This window comes from Ruditapes philippinarum, unplaced genomic scaffold (assembly GCF_026571515.1).
Source record: "Ruditapes philippinarum isolate M1 unplaced genomic scaffold, ASM2657151v2 ctg306_1_1_1_1, whole genome shotgun sequence".
NCBI lineage: Eukaryota > Metazoa > Mollusca > Bivalvia > Venerida > Veneridae > Ruditapes > Ruditapes philippinarum.
In genome coordinates, this window is record NW_026852218.1 from 122,599 (window position 1) to 142,645 (window position 20,047).

General features: G+C 33.1%; 1 protein-coding gene and 1 long non-coding RNA gene across 8 annotated transcripts in view; both read left to right on the top strand.

The window, feature by feature from the left end:
- Positions 1 to 20,047, top strand: part of LOC132752884 (piezo-type mechanosensitive ion channel component 2-like) — an 85,665-nt gene that overhangs the window by 9,025 nt on the left and 56,593 nt on the right. For 5 of the 7 annotated variants that reach the window (XM_060743291.1, XM_060743282.1, XM_060743312.1 and 2 more), the window contains exons 4-10: positions 5,419 to 5,461; positions 6,597 to 7,034; positions 7,459 to 7,618; positions 10,562 to 10,678; positions 17,086 to 17,304; positions 17,829 to 18,092; positions 18,723 to 18,870. In XM_060743291.1, the coding sequence (XP_060599274.1) occupies positions 5,419 to 5,461; positions 6,597 to 7,034; positions 7,459 to 7,618; positions 10,562 to 10,678; positions 17,086 to 17,304; positions 17,829 to 18,092; positions 18,723 to 18,870 (1,389 nt within the window). The remainder of the gene's footprint in view (positions 1 to 5,418; positions 5,462 to 6,596; positions 7,035 to 7,458; positions 7,619 to 10,561; positions 10,679 to 17,085; positions 17,305 to 17,828; positions 18,093 to 18,722; positions 18,871 to 20,047) is intronic. The other 2 variants (XM_060743300.1, XM_060743324.1) reach the window with 2 other exon arrangements.
- On the top strand, positions 15,133 to 16,017 carry LOC132752922 (uncharacterized). The gene is made up of 2 exons (XR_009628876.1): positions 15,133 to 15,345; positions 15,787 to 16,017. It is a non-coding gene; the product is annotated as an uncharacterized LOC132752922 (long non-coding RNA).

Sequence of the window (20,047 nt, forward strand, 5' to 3'; positions counted from 1 at the left end):
TATACAGGGGCTGCAATGTTAATTTTCTTGGTCATAATAACGCCCTTAATCAGATTAAGTCTTCAGTTTGTTTGTCCAAGTCATTTTAGCAGAAGTTTTTAAACTTTACAAATATTATCACAACATAACTTTTAAAGAATTAAGGTCTGCTATTCTTGTTGTTAATTTTGAATTCACATATATGGTTCATTATCCTGATACAACCTGCACATGACACAAATAAATTTAACACATGACATAGGTAAATTTAACATAATTATGACATAGGTAAATTTGACACATGACATAGGTAAATTTGACACATGACATAGGTAAATTTGACATATGACATAGGTAAATTTGTCAGATAACATAATTTATTATGTTAATATGATACATGACAAAAGTAAATATGACACATGTAAATTTGACACATGACATAGGTAAATTTAACACATGACATAGGTAAATTTGACACATGACATAGGTAAATTTGACACATGACATAGGTAAATTTGACACAGTCATGACACATTTGAATTTGACACTTGACAAAGGTAAATTTAACATATGACACAGATAAATTTGACACATGAAAATTTGACACATGACACTGATAAATATGACACATGACATAGGTAAATTTGACACGTGCCACAGGTAAATCTGACATATGACACGGGTAAATTTAACAGATGACAGGGAAATTTGATATATGACACAGGTAAATTTGACACATGCAAATTTGACACATGTAAATTTGACATATGACATAGGTAAATTTGTCAGATGACATAATTTATTATGTAAATATGACACATGACAAAAGTAAATTTGACATATGACATAGGTAAATTTGACACATGTGACATGACACAGGTAAATTTGACACATAACATAGGTAAATATGATACATGGCCTGAGAGATATTTTAAAGATCATCTTCAAAGATTAGTTATCAAGGAACAAGTGATAATTTAACAAAGCTATAAGAAAACTTGATAAACTGTTAAGAGTTCCACTTTTGTTAGATTTTCAAGATTGCAATTTGGTAAGGTTAAGGAAATGTTAGGTCATAATTTCAAACTATATTTTTTTAACTTTTTTTTATAGCGAGCAATAAAGTGAAAGTCATGGTTCTGTTATTATACAATATAAATAATTGAAGTGTTCTAGTATAGAAAAATATAATATACTTATGTCATTGATACATTAGCGATTTCATTCATCTTATTTTAACCATTGGGCAGCATCGTAATTGCATAAATGTGCTCTTATGTGTCCCTAGAGTGCAAACAAAAACCTCCCCACCTACTTATTTTGATTAAAATGTTTGGTATTTTATGTTTGTTGTAACATATAAAACAATAGACTACAGCAAATGCTCAAATATTTTTGATAGAAGTAATTGATTGTTTTTAGCTCACCTGTCACAAAGTGACAGGGTGAGCTTTTGTGATCGCTTTTCGTCCGGCGTCCGTCCGTCCGTCCGCACAAACATTTTAGGTATAAGAGCTAACTAACTGTACACTGGGACAAAAGAGAACAAAGGACTTCATTCCGTAAATAATAGTTAGCTCATAAGGAAACAATTGTTAGCCCACAAGGAAACAAAAGAAAAGAACAATAGAAATAGCTCATAAACCTGAAAAATTGGTACGTCCATCCGTCTGTCCGTCCATCGTCCGTCCGTAAACTTTTGCTTTAAATGACATCTCCTCATAAACCACTGAGCCAATTTCATCCAAACAGGAATGTTCCTTTGGTGGTCACCTTTAAAAATTGTTCAAAGAATTTAATTCCATGCAGAACTCTGGTTGCCATGGCAACCGAAAGAAAAATCTTTAAATATCTTCTTTTAAACAACCCTAAGAGCTAGAGCTTAGATATTTGGCATGAAACATCTTCTAGTGAGTGTCTACCAAGTTTGTTCAAATAAAAGCCCTGGGGTTAAAATTAGCCCCGCCCCAGGGGGTCATTGATTTTCCCTATATGCATATAGTAAAAACTTAAAAAATCTTCTTTTAAAGAACCCAAAGAGCTAGAGCTAAGATATTTGGCATGAAACATCTTCTAGTGAGTATCTACCAAGTTTGTTCAAATAAAAGCCCTGGGGTCAAAATTGGCCCCGCCCCGGGGGATCATTGATTTTCCCTATATGCATATAGTAAAAACTTAAAAAGTCTTCTTTTAAAGAACCCAAAGAGCTAGAGCTAAGATATTAAGCATGAAACATCTTCTAGTGAGTGTCTACCAAGTTTGTTCAAATTAAAGCCCTGGGGTCAAAATTGGCCCCGCCCCGGGGGGTCATTGATTTTCCCTATATGCATATAGTAAAAACTTTAAAAATCTTCTTTTAAAGAACCATAAGAGCTAGAGCTTAGATATTTGGCATGAAACATCTTCAAGTGAATGTCTACCAAGTTTGTTCAAATAAAAGCCCTTGGGTCAAAATTGACCCTGCCCCAGGGGGTCATAGATTTTCCCTATATGCATATAGTAAAAACTTAAAAAATCTTCTTTTAAAGAACCCAAAAAGCTAGAGCTAAGATATTTAGCATGAAACATCTTCTAATGAGTGTCTACCAAATTTGTTCAAATAAAAGCCCTGGGCTCAAAATTGGCCCCGCCCCAGGGGGTCATTGATTTTCCCTATATGCATATAGTAAAAACTTAAAAAATCTTTTTTAGCTCACCTGAGCTTGCTCAGGGTGAGCTTTTAGGATCGGTGAATGTCCGTCGTCCGTCGTCCGTCCGGCCGTCCACAATTTCTTGTGAACACTCTAGCGGTCGCATTTTTGCCTCAATCATCATCAAACTTGGTCAGGATGCTTATCTAGTTGAAAGCTCGGATGAGTTCGAACATGGGTCATCTCGAATGAAAAACTAGGTCACAAGAGCTAAAAATAGAAAAACCTTGTGAACACTCTAGAGGTCACATTTTTGACCCAATCATCATCAAACTTGGTCAGGATGTTTGTCTAGGTGATAGCTCGGATGAGTTCGAACATGGGTCATCTCGGATGAAAAAGTAGGTCACAGGAGCTATAAATAGAAAAACCTTGTGAACACTCTAGTGGTCACATTTTTGAACCAATCATCATCAAACTTGGTCAGAATGCTTGTCTAGTCAATTGCTTGGATGAGTTCGAACATGGGTCATCTCTGATGAAAAACTAGGTCACAGGAGCTAAAAATAGAAAAACCTTGTGAACACTCTAGTGGTCACATTTTTGACCCAATCATCATCAAACTTTGTCAGGATGCTTGTTTAGATAATAGCTCAGATGAGTTCGAATATGGGTCATCTCGGATGAAAAACTAGGTCACCGGAGCTATAAATAGAAAAACCTTGTTAACACTTTAGCGGTCACATTTTTGCATCAATCATCATCAAACTTGATCAAGATGCTTGTCTAGGTAATAGCTCGGATGAGTTCGAACATGGGTCATCTCGGATGAAAAACTAGGTCACAGGAGCTAAAAATAGAAAAACCTTGTTAACACTCTAGTGGTCACAATTTTGACTCAATTGTCATCAAACTTGGTCAGGAAACTTGAATAGGTCATTGCTTGGAATAAATCGAACATGGGACATCTAGGATGAAAAACTAGGTCACATGAGCTAAAAATAGAAAAATCTTGTTAACACTCTAGTGGCTACTGTTGTGATCCAAATATTCTGTTAATTGGTCTGAAAGTTTTTTTTGATGATTTCTAAGTCAAGATCAAACATGGGTCATCTTGGATGAAAAACTAGGTCACACCGCCCAAATATGGAAAAACCTTGTTAACATTCTAGTGGTCACATTTTCGACTCGATTATCATCAAACTTGGTCAGGATGCTTGTCTAGGTAATTGCTTGGATTAGTTCGAAATCGCATGTGAAACTAGGTCACCGGAGCTAAAAATAGAAAAATCTTGTTAACACTCTAGTTGCTACTGTTTTGATCCAAGTATCCTGGAAATTGGTCTGAAAGTTTGTTTTGATGATTTCTAGGTCAAGTTTGAATATGTGTCACCTGGGTAAAAAACTAGGTCGCACTGCTCAAATATGGATAATCCTTGTTAACACTGTAGTGGTCACATTTTTGACTCACCTGTCATGAGACTTGGTCAGAATGCTTGTCTAGGTAATTGTTTGGATGAGTTTGATAATTCAGGTGAGCGATCTAGGGCCATCATGGCCCTCTTGTTTAAAGAACTCAAAGAGCTAGAGCCAAGATATTTAGCATGAAAAATGTTCTAATGGGTGTCTACCAAGTATGTTCAAATAAAAGCCCTGGGGCCAAAACTGGCCTCGCCCGGGGGGGGGGGGGTCGTTGATTTTCCTTATATGTGTATAGCAAAAACTTAAAAATCTTCTTTTAAAAAACCCAATGAGCTAGAACTTAGATGTTTAGCATGAAACATCTTCTTATGGGTGTCTACCAAGTCTGTTCAAATAAACAAATAAAAGCCCTTGGGTAAAAATTGGCCCGGGGGTGAGGGGGGTGGGGGCTATATACAGGTGAGCGACTTCAGGGCCATCATGGCCCTCTTGTTGTTGTTTTTTTTTCTAGAAGATTGATGAATCAGGGAGGTTTCATGGTAATTCATAAGCCTTGTATTGGTTATAAAATATCCTAATAAAAATGTCAGATATTAAAAGTATTATTATATATAAAACAATTTATAACCTTTGCCATACTAAATTTCTTAAAATAAACTTATCATCCATACTTCACTCTGGACAAAACCATTCATAATTTTTACGGAAAATTTCAAAATAAGTACATGAACAGATTGAATAGCACACAGTGCAGATTAAAATGAGATGGAACATTAAGTGCCGGCGCATCCTGTTCTGCACTTGTCACATGGATAAAAGCAGACTAAATGTTACTTACCTGTCACTATCCGACAACGATTTTGAGCTAGACCTCTTATTTGTTTGCTTTTAGAAAAAGTAAAAATGTGCGTTGCCCTTGCCCGGTGGTGGCTCTTGTTTACAGGTATTTTGAATCGCAAGGGGATTTTAAGTTATATTTGTCTAATTGATGTTAATGGTTTGATAATGGTTATAAACTGCTCAGTAGCCTGAAAGGGAGACAATAAGAGCCATGGACCTTGGTTTGAGTTTGATGGGTGACACTTAAATTTAATGAGGTGGTTCCATGGAAATCAATGTGTCCAATGTAATGTTTATGCTCCTCAACTGGTTTTGTTAATAGATGTGTAGAAGTTGTCAGCTTCAAGAAAATAAAGGTATAACACTCAAAGTCATTAATAAATATCTGTTGTCACATTGACAAAATGTAGATAAACTAAAATGGTGATAAATAAATGAAATAAGTATTTGCTTCTTAACAACTGGTTTAGGGGGCTTTTTGATCTTTGCTTATATTACAAAATGTCTATGTAAGAAGAGAAGTCATTTGTTAATTTTCTATCCACAGGTTCTTCTAATGAGCGGCTAGCAAGGCAGATACTTTTGGAAAGGTTTGTTTAAATCTTTTCTTCTTGACTAGTACTTATACATGATACTATAATATACGGTGTGTCCAAAACAAGCTGCCTTATTTGTCCATATTACACGGAATTATTCTAGGGAAGATTTAGGATGTATTTCCTTTGCCATTGAAGTATACTAGGGATGTTTGTGCCTCCGTGGTTGAGGGGTTAGAGTTGATGACTTCTAATCCAGTTACCTCTCTGGCGTGGGTTCGATCCCCAGGAGATGCTTTGGTAGTTTAGCGCGGAGGAAGGTAGTCTAGTACTGGTGTAACTCTCCAGGAACGATGGTTAAGAAACTACCTGCCTATATGACTGAAATACTGTTGGGAAAAGGCGTAAAATCAAACAAAAAAACAAACAAAAATATGGGATAGATTATCTTTGCCATGGAAGTATTCTAGGAAGTTTGGGGGTGAATTATCTTTGCCACGGAAGTATTCTTGGAAAGATTGGGGAATGGTAGATCATCATATGGTACAAATTCCTTCCGTAACTTTACAATATCATGTATTGATTAAAACATGTGTTATCAGCTATTCAAAGAGTTATGAGTACATTTTGAAGTTCTGCATATGTGATATATGGATTAAGATATGAATCTATCTTTAAGACCATTATTACAAGTGCATATATTAAGTGACTGGAACTTTACTCTTACTGGTAGAGGGAGAGTGCAGATGCCACTATATGCATTAGTTTAGGCAAAGCACCTAGTTAGGACAACTGACCATTGTAGTTTCATCACATGATACTATTCAATTTTCCTGGCAAATTTTATTTTAAAGACATATCATTGTGATGCTATTGATTCAATGTCAACAAAACTTTATTGTTAACCATTTATTGCTGAGGGAAAGACATAAAACTGCTCAAAATATAAACAGTTAGTGAGAATGTTTGTCATGGGCTGTCATCTGTTCATGTATATACCTTTTTTTTCTTTTTTCTTTTTATACCTTTAAGGTTAAAAAGGTTTGATTAGCAGTCATGTTCCATATATCAATGTATTTTACATTTAGTAATTGAAAACAAAGTGACATGTGATAACTTTAAGGTTAGACAAGTCACAGCAGTGAACTGCTCTTGGGGGATTCATTTGTGATATATTTTATACTTTCAGGTTGGATAATGTAGCAACAATAGACATAATTAGACTGGTTCTCCCAGATGCTGTGGTGTTTTTGACTGGTTTACTAACTTACATCATCTGCTACAAACTTTTACCAGAAGAAAAGAACCAGTCTCAAGAATTACCAACTGCAGTGAAAACTCAAAAGCGGCGCACTGTGAACAGTGTCCTTGACTTTCTTGGAGAATCGTTCCTTGTACTGGTTCTGGCCGCCAGTGGTGTAATAGTGCCTAGTGTTATTTCCTCTTTGTATTTTCTATCATTTATGTGCCTAGCTACTATATGGTCTCTGTACGGACATCTTGGACGGAAGTTTAATGTTTATAGGATTTTGCTACTTTTATACAGCGCTTCTCATATTCTTGTTCTTCATTTATACCAGTTCCAGTTTTTCCAAGTAGCACTTGATCCAGACAGTTTTATCGCAAGGTAAATAAAAGTCAGTTAAAACATATCTATATAAGCTTGATTGTGAGACACGTTTTTGCAACTTATATTATCATTCGTAAGTGCGCTTAATGAAACTTACCAGTACTAATGTCATATGAGAAATCATGGTCGTGACTGGAGTGGAATATAATAAACTGAAAATAAATATCAAATATGCTTATTGTATTATGTGCAGGTCATCCCCTGTTGTTGTACTAGGAAAAAATCTGGAGAGTCCTTATTTATTTATATAATTGACAATGGTATGAAATAGGTTATTGGTTTTGAAAATTTGCTCTTTATCTTCATTGGAAAAAATTTAATTGAGAATGATTCCTCTAGAACCTGATTTTATAGGGTTAAGAATATCATGCTATATTGTTTTAAGAATTCTAAGTTCTAATTGACAGTGTCTCTGTTACAGGTTGCTAGGTCTCACAGCTGTTGTCAAAACAGAATGCTCAAACGTGTCGAAAGTGTATTTTGATGATGTCACACAATGGCCAAACTTTGTTAACCCAGCCATTCTGGTTCTCTTGTATTATACCCTGGCATTTGAAGTACGAAGATGCTGGCACGGAAGGGTATATCTCTTTCTGTTCTATCAACATATAACTTGTTTTTGATATGCTGAGTGTGATTGTTATGATTAACTATTGTTTATATGTCTTTCCATCTACTGCAGTTTTAGATGCATAAGCATTAGAAATAAGGATGTTATACATGATTTTTTAGACTGTTGAAGGTGAGCCATTAGGTCTGGGTGTACAGTGACAAAATCTATCAATTATGAAACTATTCTTTTTTGTAGCATTTTATGATGATTCTTTGTCAAGTATGTTTATGTCTTAACTGTTTTTAGGTGCTTTAAAAGCTAAATATAGCTTTATACCCTTTAAAACAATTTTCAGATACTTTTTAAAAAAAAAGAAAAAGAGTAACTACATTTGTATATCATTTCTTAAGTACATATACATTTTTCACTAGCATTTTTCAAATTATTAATTGCAAGTAAATATTGTACAAAGGAAAGTTACTGGATGCATAAACCCATAATACAAACATATTTCAAACTTACGTGCTGAAATACATAAAAAATAACCAAGTTTCTTATTATGTTCACAAAGTTTTTCATCATTTTTGTATCATTACACAAAACTGTACCATACTGTTAATGAGTAGATTTATTCTGCAGACAGCTACAAAAAAAGAAGAATGTCTTTGTGAACAGCAGTCTATCTTGAAAAAATGCAGACATCCATAGTAAACTTGTACATATTGGTATAAACCATATGTCTGTACCCTGCTGGATTTTTATTAATTTGAATGCTGCATGTCTACTTAACTGATTGAGTTATTTCATTAGGGAACATAAACAACATCCAAAATAGCACCCATTTAAAGACAGGAATTTTGTTAAAATTAATATTTAAAGGGACTCGACTGCGGTTTTTGACATGGCAAGACTGGAAATATTTTTCCACATTTTTTCACCATTTAAGTTCTATGCCAGTCAAGTGTGAGTAGAACTTTTAGATAATTTGTTCACTGTTTTTTGTCCAGAATACATGTAATTATTTTTAATGAAAATGGTAATGCTTTTACCTAAACTAAGCTAAAAGCTATGGCACCAAGTATTGAAATTTTGATTTAATTCTTAGTATTTCTTTAATATTATCCTTAAAGTTTTCATTTTTCTGTCTTAAGTAATACCCGGTTGATATATATAAGAGGTTAAAATTGTATGTTATTAGACTGTAAGACCATGTTGCACCTCCCTTTAACAAATTATTTGATACCCTATAAATCATCACTGTTTGCTATCGGAGCCATATATTCTATACATTGTAATAAGGCTGTAGACTGATAATTTCCTTTTTATTGAATTAAAGATAATTCAACTTCAACAATGTGAGGAAATGAAAACATACAAGGGTTAATTTACTGTACAGATTTTTTGCACCAATATAATCCTCTATGTGTATGAAATTTGGGGTCATGTAATGCTTTTGTATTACAGTATAACTGCAGATAAATAGCCTGAATTCAATCTATTCAACTTAAAAAAAATAAAAAAGATGTAGCACACATCCTACAGGGTTACGGGATATTAAATATTAAGGTTTTAGCTTGCTAGGGGTGAGCATGCATTAGTTGTCATGATTTGGGTAAATGTGAAAATATTTTTACAAAAACTCCCATATTGAGTTCTATTAGATTTTTTCTTCAGCATTAATGGACTTATATTGATACATCTTGACCCGCCTATACCGCCATCAATATGGTTATTGCAATAATATAAAGAAATAAATGTTCCATTTCTATATGTAACTAGCAAGTTTTTATTCTTAGATAATAGTTTCTGAACTACAGTTTTTTTGCCTTTGTCTGAAGGTCAGTTCATTTAAATCAGTGTTTCTTCAGTTGAAAGTTATGTCCTTACTGGCCTGATTAATGACATGTAGCTTTCTTCATATTAGCCCAAAATTACATCAAATGCATGTACCTGTCCGATTCATACATACCATTTACGTTTATAAGCGCCTAAATTTATGTCACTTTTTCCTAACCAAGCCTCAAACTACATTAGATGTGTGTACCTGCTTAAATTTATGACAATTTATATGTAAACCTGCCTAAATTTATGTCATCCCTTCCTAACTAAGCCCGAAACTACATAAGATATACTTGCCTCAATTTATGTAATTCCTTCCTACCTTAGCCCGAAACTACATAAGATATACCTGCCTCAATTTATGTCATTCCTTCCTACCTTAGCCCAAAACTACATAAGATATACCTGCCTCAATTTATGTCATTCCTTCCTACCTTAGCCCAAAACTACATTAGATATACCTATCTCAATTTATGTAATTCCTTCCTACCTTAGCCCAAAACTACATTAGATATACCTGCCTCAATTTATGTAATTCCTTCCTACCTTAGCCCAAAACTACATTAGATATACCTGCCTCAATTTATGTAATTCCTTCCTACCTAAGCCCAAAACTACATTAGATATACCTGCCTCAATTTATGTAATTCCTTCCTACCTAAGCCCAAAACTACATTAGATATACCTGCCTCAATTTATGTAATTCCTTCCTACCTAAGCCCAAAACTACATAAGATATACCAGCCTCAATTTATGTCATTTATACCTACTTAAGTCATAAACTGCATCATATATGTATACTTGCTTAATAATGTCACTTATTTCTACCTAAGCCCTATAAGTATATCATATGTGTAAAACTGCCTTTAATTTATGTCACCTTCTTCTGCCTAATTCCTAAACTACAGGAATTGTGTGTTACTTCTGACATTCGTGTTACATCACCTTCTAGCCTTATATTACATTGTATACTTGAGTGTACCTGCCCAAATTAATGTCACTCCTTACTACCAGTGTTTCATCATTATATGTGTGTTCCTGCTCAAAATAACATATTAAAGTGTTTCAGTGAACAGTTGTGACATTGTTATTTGCTGTGTTAGCCATTACACACGTGCATGCTGTGTTCTAGGTAGTTGTATTGGATGCCATAGATGGTGAAGATGCCGAGCGCAAGCGTTCCCGGCGGCGTCAGAAGAAAGCATCAGAGCGTCAGGTAGCCACGAATCTGGATGAAAGCCAAAAAGAGGTTCGGTGGAATATATATAGCATGAAGAAAAGATTTTTATATTGTCATTTAGCTCTGTTGTCACTGTAATGAATGTGGTAACTTTACTAACTTGCACACTTAATGATAAGTAACACATGCTGTTTACAATTATTTTGTCAAACATTTTTGAAAATTAGCGGTTATAGTCAATAATTAGATGTGAAGAAAAATCGTTAAAAAATTATTTTTCTTTGCTTCATAGTTTATTGACTTAAGCTGAGTAAAATTGTTTGATAAAATGCTCTGTAAAAGGTATGATATAATCTACAAGTACAGGATCATGTAAATCCTCACAAATCATAGATTAGTAACTTATATTTATATTATTATGCATTTAGAGCTTTCATTTTTGTCTGTATATTTAACATATTTCATAATATAGCACAGACTAGGTGTTATGCTTATCATAAGCTATTTTTGGCTTGCATGCAGAGATAATTTTCAACCATTATAGAAAGTTTACTTATATCTTCCATTTATTTCTACACTAAACTCGGTGGTGTACCAGATGGCCCTTAAGATAAATATGCTTCAATTCAAGCTTTTGTACTGCCCTTAAAGCATCACAATTGTATAAGATGTTAATTTTAGTTTGTCTCATCCTGCCTGTAAATGTCTCATCCTGCCTGTAAACATGCTTTCGTTGTGCTCCATGTGCTCTGACTCTGTAAAGTCACAATATTTTGTGTAAATTATACAACAACAACAAAATGTATCTGAATCTTGGCTAATTGTCTGTCATCAGGGATCAAAAACATGGTCACTGCTAAAGATGAACGTAAAATCTTCTTAAATTTCTAGAGGCCATATTCATCATGATTTTGAATAAAAAAATTTCTAGTTCATGTTTGGATATGAGTTTAGTCAGGTTAACAACTAGGCCACTTGTATAGATCATATTGAAATTTGGTTTTACTGTTTATTACTAGTTATTACCAAGAATAAGCAGTAATAACCAAGAATATGTGGTTATTACCAAGAATAAGCAGTTATTACAAAGAAGCAGTTATTACCAAGATAGGTGGTTGTGGTTGTTACCAAGAATAAGCAGTTATTACAAGGAATAAGCAGTTATTACCAAGAATAAGCAATTATTAACAAGAAAATAGTTATTACCAAGAATAAGTGGTTATTACCAAGAATAAGCAGTTATTTCCAAGAATAAGCAGTTATTATCATGAATTAGTGGTTATTGACAAGAATAAGCAGTTAATATCAGTAATAAGCAGTTGTCACAAAGAATAAGCAATTATTACAAAGAATAAGCAGTTGTTATAAAGAATAACCAATCATTACAAAGTACAATGTATAAGTGGTTATTACCAAGAATAAGAGGTTGATCTGTTGTCTTGTAGAGAAACTACTGTAATTTATTAATGATTTTCCTCATATTAGATATGATGTGAAATGTTGGTGCCTTATTTAACTTTAAACATCTCGACATGTCTTTTTCTCCTATAACAATATATATGATTGCAATTTGATTAATCTTTATCAAAATTATTCATTAAAAATATAGTTTATTCAATTAATCTGTTTCTAAATTATTCTTTAAAACATAGTTTATGTGATTTATCACTTTCTGAATTATTCATGAAAGTGTAGATTATTTTATTAATTAATTCTTAATTCCTAAAAAAATCATAATTTATTTTGATTGATCTCCCTAAAATTATTGATTAAAACATAATTTATTTGAGAAATGTCTTTCAAAATTATTCATTATATTATATAATCTGCAGGACAGTAATTTGAATCATCCTTTTTTGACTATAAAAGAATTATGACACCTGCCTTGAGATACATCAAATATCTTGACAAGTATGTGAAGGAAAAATGCACTAGCTGTGAAATAATTTTAAGTGATTTAAGAAAATGGTCTTTATTTAATGTTATACAAAGTCTAAGTAATAGAAAGAGCATTGAATACGAGGCTATCTGATTTGTATGAGGGGGTGTAGCCCTCAAGTATAAATCAAACACTAGGCTATCTGATTTGTATGAGGGGTTGTAGCCCTTGAGTATAAATAAGGTTGATGAGTGTTTTGATGTTCTTTCTCCTTACTATCAAAGGTAAAAATAGAAACACATTCCCTGTTGTCACAATATGAAACCCCAGAAAAAAGTAACCAATGAACGAGCATCTGAATATGTTATATCTATCGCTATCTCTTTCTGTGTCGTCACAATAAGTAAACCCCAGAAAAAAATGAGCCAATCAATGGGCATGCTCTTGAGTGCAGGTAACTAATAACTGTACTCCAGTTAATGCACTGTGCATGTATATGTATACAATTTAATTTTGACATATTTTCAACAGAAAAGTCCCCAAACTATGATAGAATTTTTATTTGTATCTCATTATATTGATTGGATAGAAAATACCTACTAAAATGCAATATTTCACTTACATCTAATGAATCAATATCCTATTACTTTTATGTTCTATAAGAATGCCCATGTCATCTTTTGATAAAAATTGAAAACTCCATAATTAATCTTCAACCATTTGTAGTAATTTATTTATGAATTCACACAATTTGATTTGGCACTTATGAAGGAGACCTTAAAGTAATCAGTGTATATGTAATTAGCGCTTTTCTATATGTTTTATTATCTATGCAAGTTTACACAAGTTTTTCGCACAGAAGAGATTTGCATGATTCTTTTTATATTCTTTATTGAATGCTTAGAGTTTTATCAAAAAGATTGATTTTGATTTTCGTTCTATGTGTGAAATTAGCCATTGAAGTTTGTATTGACTGTTCATATCAGGTATTGGCTGCTGAAATAAGGTAAAAATCACTCAATTCAAGGGCTTTTGATACTGCTGAAATTAATTTTGGACCGAAAAGAAATATATACGTATACATGTATTCAGTATGTGTTTTGAAATTAAAAATAATAAAACTAAGTTGACATTCCTCGAAATATAAAGTTGGATAGTTCTAAGTCAGAGACATGACAAGTACACTGCACATATAAACCCCTTAGATTAATCAAAAGGTAAAGGTTGTTCAAGAAAGTAACATTCAGTGACAGTTTCATTTGTTTATTATTTATACAATTTCATTCAAGTTTTTATGTAGAAAAGGATTTGCATGTTTCTGTTTATTTTCATCATTTGTTGTTTAAAGTTTTGAAGAAAAAGTTAATTTTCATTTTATGTGTGAAGTTAGTTGCTTAAATTTTGTTAAATTTATTCCACCAATCCTTTTTTTGTCAATTTATTTTTTATTTCTGTCAAAAAGTTACAAACTGCATGCCAATATTTTAAACTGCCATTGATATATATAAATATTTTAAAATACTGATCCTAAAAGAAATATTCAAAAACGTTATACTTATGTTATTAAAACTCAGTTGTAGTTCAAAATATTGCAGTTTATAAAGTTTTGTCAGAGAGTTTTTGTTATTGTAGAAAATGCTTTTATTTTGTGTTTTAGCTGTAATAACCAACTTGTTGAATGTTGGTATATTGCTTCAGTGTGCTGATTCATTTTGCCTAGGAATATGTGGTAGCAAGTAAAATTGGCCTTTATTTAGTGAACATTTACACCAAGAATAGGCTTTACTTTTGTTTGGTGAATTGTATGTTTGGCTTATGAAAATGAATATTGATTTTTGTATGACCTAAAACCATTAGCTTGCTGATTATAATAATGATTAAGATTGAATGACATATGACCTGTATTTGTGTATTAATATAGATGTTGTATAGCCTATAACCATATTGATAATATGTGACCTATGATCATTAATAGTAATGTTGTATGACCATAAATAGTAATGTTGTATGCCCTTTAATTGACTATGAATATTGATGTTTGGTGACCTATGACCATTAAATACTTATGTTGTATGCCCTATTATCTTTATTATTTATGTTGTATGACCTTTGACCATTTATGTTGATGTTGTATGAATTTTGACCATTAAAAACTATGTTGATATTGATCTTGTAAGACCTTTGACCATGAGTATTGATGTTGTATCCCCTATAAGCTTTATTTTTGAAAATGTATTACCTTTAATGTTGACTTTGTATGCCTTATAATCATTATCATTGATGTTGTATGATCATTGATATTCATATTGTATGACCTTTGACCATTGATATTTATGTTGTTTGACTTTTGACCATTGATATTTGTGTTGTATGACCTTTGACTATTGATTTTGTATGACCTTTGACCATAAATATTGATGTACGTATTATGACTATTAAAAACTATGTTGATCGACATGTGACCATTATCATTGATACCCTCAGTCTCTATTGAATCTCTTCTCCTGCAGGCATTGGCTTTAAAGTCAACCTTATAATTCTGCAGATGTTAATGCACAAAAGGCTGTATTGAAACTCTTTTATCTGTATGTATAAAGTAGAGTGTTTGCTGCTGTTTTCCATGTTATACCTTTAAAGATATGGTTATTTGAATTATTATACCCCCACAAACGAAGTTTAGGGGGGGTATATAGGAGTCAGCTTGTCGGTCGGTCGGTCGGTCGGTCGGTCCGTCGGTCGGTCCACATCATGGTTTCCGGACGATAACTAGAGTTTGGAATGAGGTATTGTAATCAAACTTGGTATATAGCAACCTTATGTGAAAACTCCGGTTGGTATTGCATTTGGACCCCCTGGGGTCAAGGTCAAGGTCACCGTTACTAAAAATAGAAAAATGTTTTCCGGACAATAACTACAGTTAGGAATGAGATATTGTTATCAAACTTGGTGTATAGCAAGCTTATATGAAGACCTGGGTTGGTATTGCATTTGGACCCCCTGGGGTCAAGGTCAAGGTCACCGTTACTAAAAATAGAAATATGGTTTCCGGACAATAACTAGAGTTAGGAATGAGATATTGTTATCAAACTTGGTGTATAGCAAGCTTATAAGAAGACCTGGGTTGGTATTGCATTTGGACCCCCTTGGGTCAAGGTCAAGGTCACCATTACTAAAAATAGAAAAATGGTTTCCGGACAATAACTTGAGTTAGGAATGAGATATTGTAATCAAAATTGGTGTATAGCAAGCTTATATGAAGACCTGGGTTGGTATTGTTTTTGGACCCCCTGGGGTCAAGGTCAAGGTCACCGTTACTAAAAATAGAAAAATGGTTTCCGGACAATAACTTGAGTTAGGAATGAGATATTGTAATCAAAATTGGTGTATAGCAAGCTTATATGAAGACCTGGGTTGGTATTGTTTTTGGACCCCCTGGGGTCAAGGTCAAGGTCACCGTTACTAAAAATAGAAAAATGGTTTCCGGACAATAACTAGAGTTAGGAATGAGATATTGTTATCAAACTTGGTGTATAGCAAGCTTATATGAAGACCTGGGTTGGTATTGCATTTGGACCCCCTTGGGTCAAGGTCAAGGTCACCATTCCTAAAAATAGAAAAATGGTTTCCGGACAATAACTAGAGTTAGGAATGAGATATTGTAATCAAACTTTGTGAAAAGCAAGCTTATTTGGAGACCCCAGTTGGGATTACAATTAATTGAAATATTTCTTTGTACACAGTTGATAGTTTGTGTTGAAATTTTTCTTCAGACTACTAATTTTTCAAAAAGTTGCTGGTGGGGGTATAAATCACCTTCAGTGATAGGTCTAGTTGTTGTAGATATTATTTTCTTTGTGGGGATAACACAGTTTCTTTGTATTTGTATTTATAGTCGAGATTGTCTTTGTATTTGTGGTCCCCAATATCTTTAAAACTGTATTTATGGTCCCAAGTTTCTTTAAAACTGTATATCTGGTTCAAAGATACTGGGTTCTCAGTGTCTTTGAAACTGTATTTTTATGAATCAAATATATGTAAGATTTGCAAACCATTTACTGACATAATTGAATGATATTTTGTTTATACAGTATTTATGTTACTTTGTGTAGGAAGCCATAAGCTTATAGACACACTTTCGAATCTGTGTCTGAAACCAACCAGTACTGAGGAAATAATAGTGCACAAATAACTTTTTCAAATATCCTTCTCAAAATAAGTATACCTCCAAATCCTAAAACATTACAGAATTGCTGATTTTTTTTATCAATCACAGAAGGGTTTGAGGTTTCAAGGTTGAACTGGAAGATGCCTTTCATTGTGTCATTAAGTACAGCTGCTTGTATAAATACAATACCTTTCTGTGGTCAGTAGAGGACTATTATTTCAGTGTTATATTGATATTTTGGTCCATTTTGTTGTTTATTATTTCAGCTTATTTTTTGTTGTGTATAAGTTGCAATGGTAGCGGGATGAAAAGTTCAAGAGCAAGGGTGGATGAAGTTACAAAAATTTACTAAAAACATGTTCGAATTTCAGAAGACAGTAGACTGTTTATCACATAACATGGTTAGAGTATGTAGTTGTTTATATATTACAGCATCTGGTTGAGGCGGAGGTACGAGATTACAGCAGTATTGAACCGGTTAATGCAGAAAGATCCGGTTCACCTACAATGCTCGGCACAGATGATGAAGCAGACGTCAGTGATGAGACAGATGGACGAGACAAGAAACAAAGTGAGAAAAGATCACCATGGGTGTCTGCACTCGTCTTTGTCATGGGACAGAGTTATGTCTTGTCTCTTATCGCCATGATGGTATGTTTGTATTTACAAATTATAAATGATGATTCAAGATGATGAATTGTTATGAGTTCAGATTTTTAGTAGATTACATATATAAGTTTACCTTTAAAGCAGAACCATATTTATGGGTCAAAGCAGAACCATATTTATGGGTCAAAGCAGAACCACATGGGGTCCAAGCAGAACCATATTTAGGGGTCAAAGCAGAACCATATTTTGGGTCAAAGCAGAACCATATTTAGGGGTTAAACAGTCATGTTAAGTGTATTGACATCTATTCTTGTAAATGATTCTCTTAATACATATCATTTAGTAAGTTCAAATGTTATTAAGGTAGAATTTTAAATTAAGAAGATTGAGATGTTTTTTTCTAATCCAGTTGATATTTAAACAAGTAAGTCATGTCAGGCTGGGAACTTCAAACAAGTAAGTAAAGCTTATAATAAGATGGACAATTTTACTATCTTTAAGATTTGATCAGAATGGAAGCATGATTTTCTAGGTAAGTTTTTATCAGTTTGTAAACTTTTTTTAAGGCTTGGAGTATCACGTTTCACAGTTGGTTGACATTTGTTCTGTTACTGGCAGCCTGCTGCATCTGGATGTTACCAAACTCACGTCGCGTCTGCTACATCGTATCACCAATCATCCTTATATACGCAATGGCTCTTCTCATTATACAATTTGTTTACGGAATGAACCTAACGGACAATGAACTACCCAAAGAGAAGGATGGAGTCAACTTGGAAGAAATCGGATTAAAGAAATTTAAATACCCATGCTTACAATTGGCCTTACAGGTATGGTTATACATTTAGTTCAAGAATGAGACTTTGATTCTTTTATTGGCAATAATATGTGTTAATTAGGAAAATTAATATCATTGACCAGTGAATTAACCTTTGAGGGATAAATAATTTTAGCTTATCTTACATTCAAGTTAACAGAAATACTTAAAGACTATATAGAGCAACTGTTAAGAAACCTGTAAGATTATAGTGGTCATCTTGCAACTATTCTCCCTTATTGATATATCTATAACATTTTCATTTTATAATTAACTAGAAATTTCATACCTAGACACAAAACATCTCTTGATGAGATACTTTTATGCTTGTGTGATGAATTATGACCTTGACCTTAAATGATTATATTTGCAAAACATTCATTTTCACATTGATTTCTGCTCATTATTGATCTTTATTTTCAAGTTCAAACGTTCAAAATTCAGAAAACTTCACCATATATATGTTATTTATTTTACTCTTAGCTCTTAGTACTTGTGCAATTTAACATAATGCCATGCTTCATATTGAAATGAATTCTTGAAATGAATTCTTATCCGGATATAACCTTGACCTTCAAAGGCATTCTATGTTTTCAGCATTCACTGGTATTTTATACAAGTTTGACACTGTTTTTTTCCCCAGGTTGTATATACTGTGATGTTTTGGTTAACATTAAGACAGTATATCAGAGAACGAAGACAGTCTATACTGAGTGATGAGGAGAAATATCAGATGGAAGCGGTTGCCGCGGTGACACCCACCACACCTAAATCTTTCTCTGAAATGCTACGTATGTATAGCCTACATGTCTTTTAACTGAAAGTTTCTTTTTGTGTTATCATGTAAGATAGAGGGTTAACATTTTACAAACTTATTGGTAGTTAATTTGAGATATTTAGACTAATGATGGTTTCTGTGGAGGACAGGGGGTGTATTATTTTGCTGATACAGAGTCAATGAGTTTTTAGACCATTCTGTTCTTCATAAAAGATCTTGTATACTTCCAAAACATAATAGTTCAAATGCTAATGTTAATAAAATAGGATCTAAACAATGTTAATTAAAAAGGATCAAAAAGTTAAAGTTACAATGTCAAAATAGAAAATGGTTACAGGTAAACAACTTTGGAATGTTACTTATCTGCGGATAATGTAGGTCTTCAACAATAAAGTTATTTTATGATTTATATTTAGCAAGTTTTCTTATTTATAAATTGTACAGTTGTTCTCTGTCTTAATGTCTGTTATCATTCCTCTTCCTCCGTAGATAACCATTGATGAATGGATTTTGACTTTTACATATTGTCTCCTTAGTGCAGTTACTAGTTTACTCCTATTAAATTTAGGACTTAACGCCAGACTGCACTAAGATGGTGATATTAACTACCAAGGTTCCTTCAATACACTATCATTAGTTGTAGTGTGATTATTTTAATACCAACAAAATAAGAATATATCTCAAAAGCACTACCATAAAAATAGAAGCTTTAGAGGTTTTAAAATGAATTTCATTTATGTTAATTTTAGTGCCTATAGATGTATTATTTAATTTTTCTTTTTCAATTTTTGTTTTATTCAATTTTTAGTAAGCTTAAAAGTTAGTAATAGTTATGTTGTTGGTTTTCCTTATATTAATTTTATTTTGTTGCCCTTGCCTTTGAAATTAAGGGTTTGGAGTGAATATAGATTTGTGTTTTTATGCCCCCGCCATATAATGGCAGGGGCATATAGTGTTACCCTGTTCCGTCATTCCGTCATTCCGTCCTTCCGTCCTTCCGTCATCATCAGTTTCCGTTCATTATCTTAATAACCCTTTCACATATTGAACTCAAATTTGACATATGGATATGTCATGAGAAAATACAGGTCAAGTTCGAAATTGGTCATGGTTCTATGATTTTTGGCAGAGTTATGCCCCTTTTACATTGAAAATATTATGAAATTTTCAGTTTCCGTTCATTATCTCCC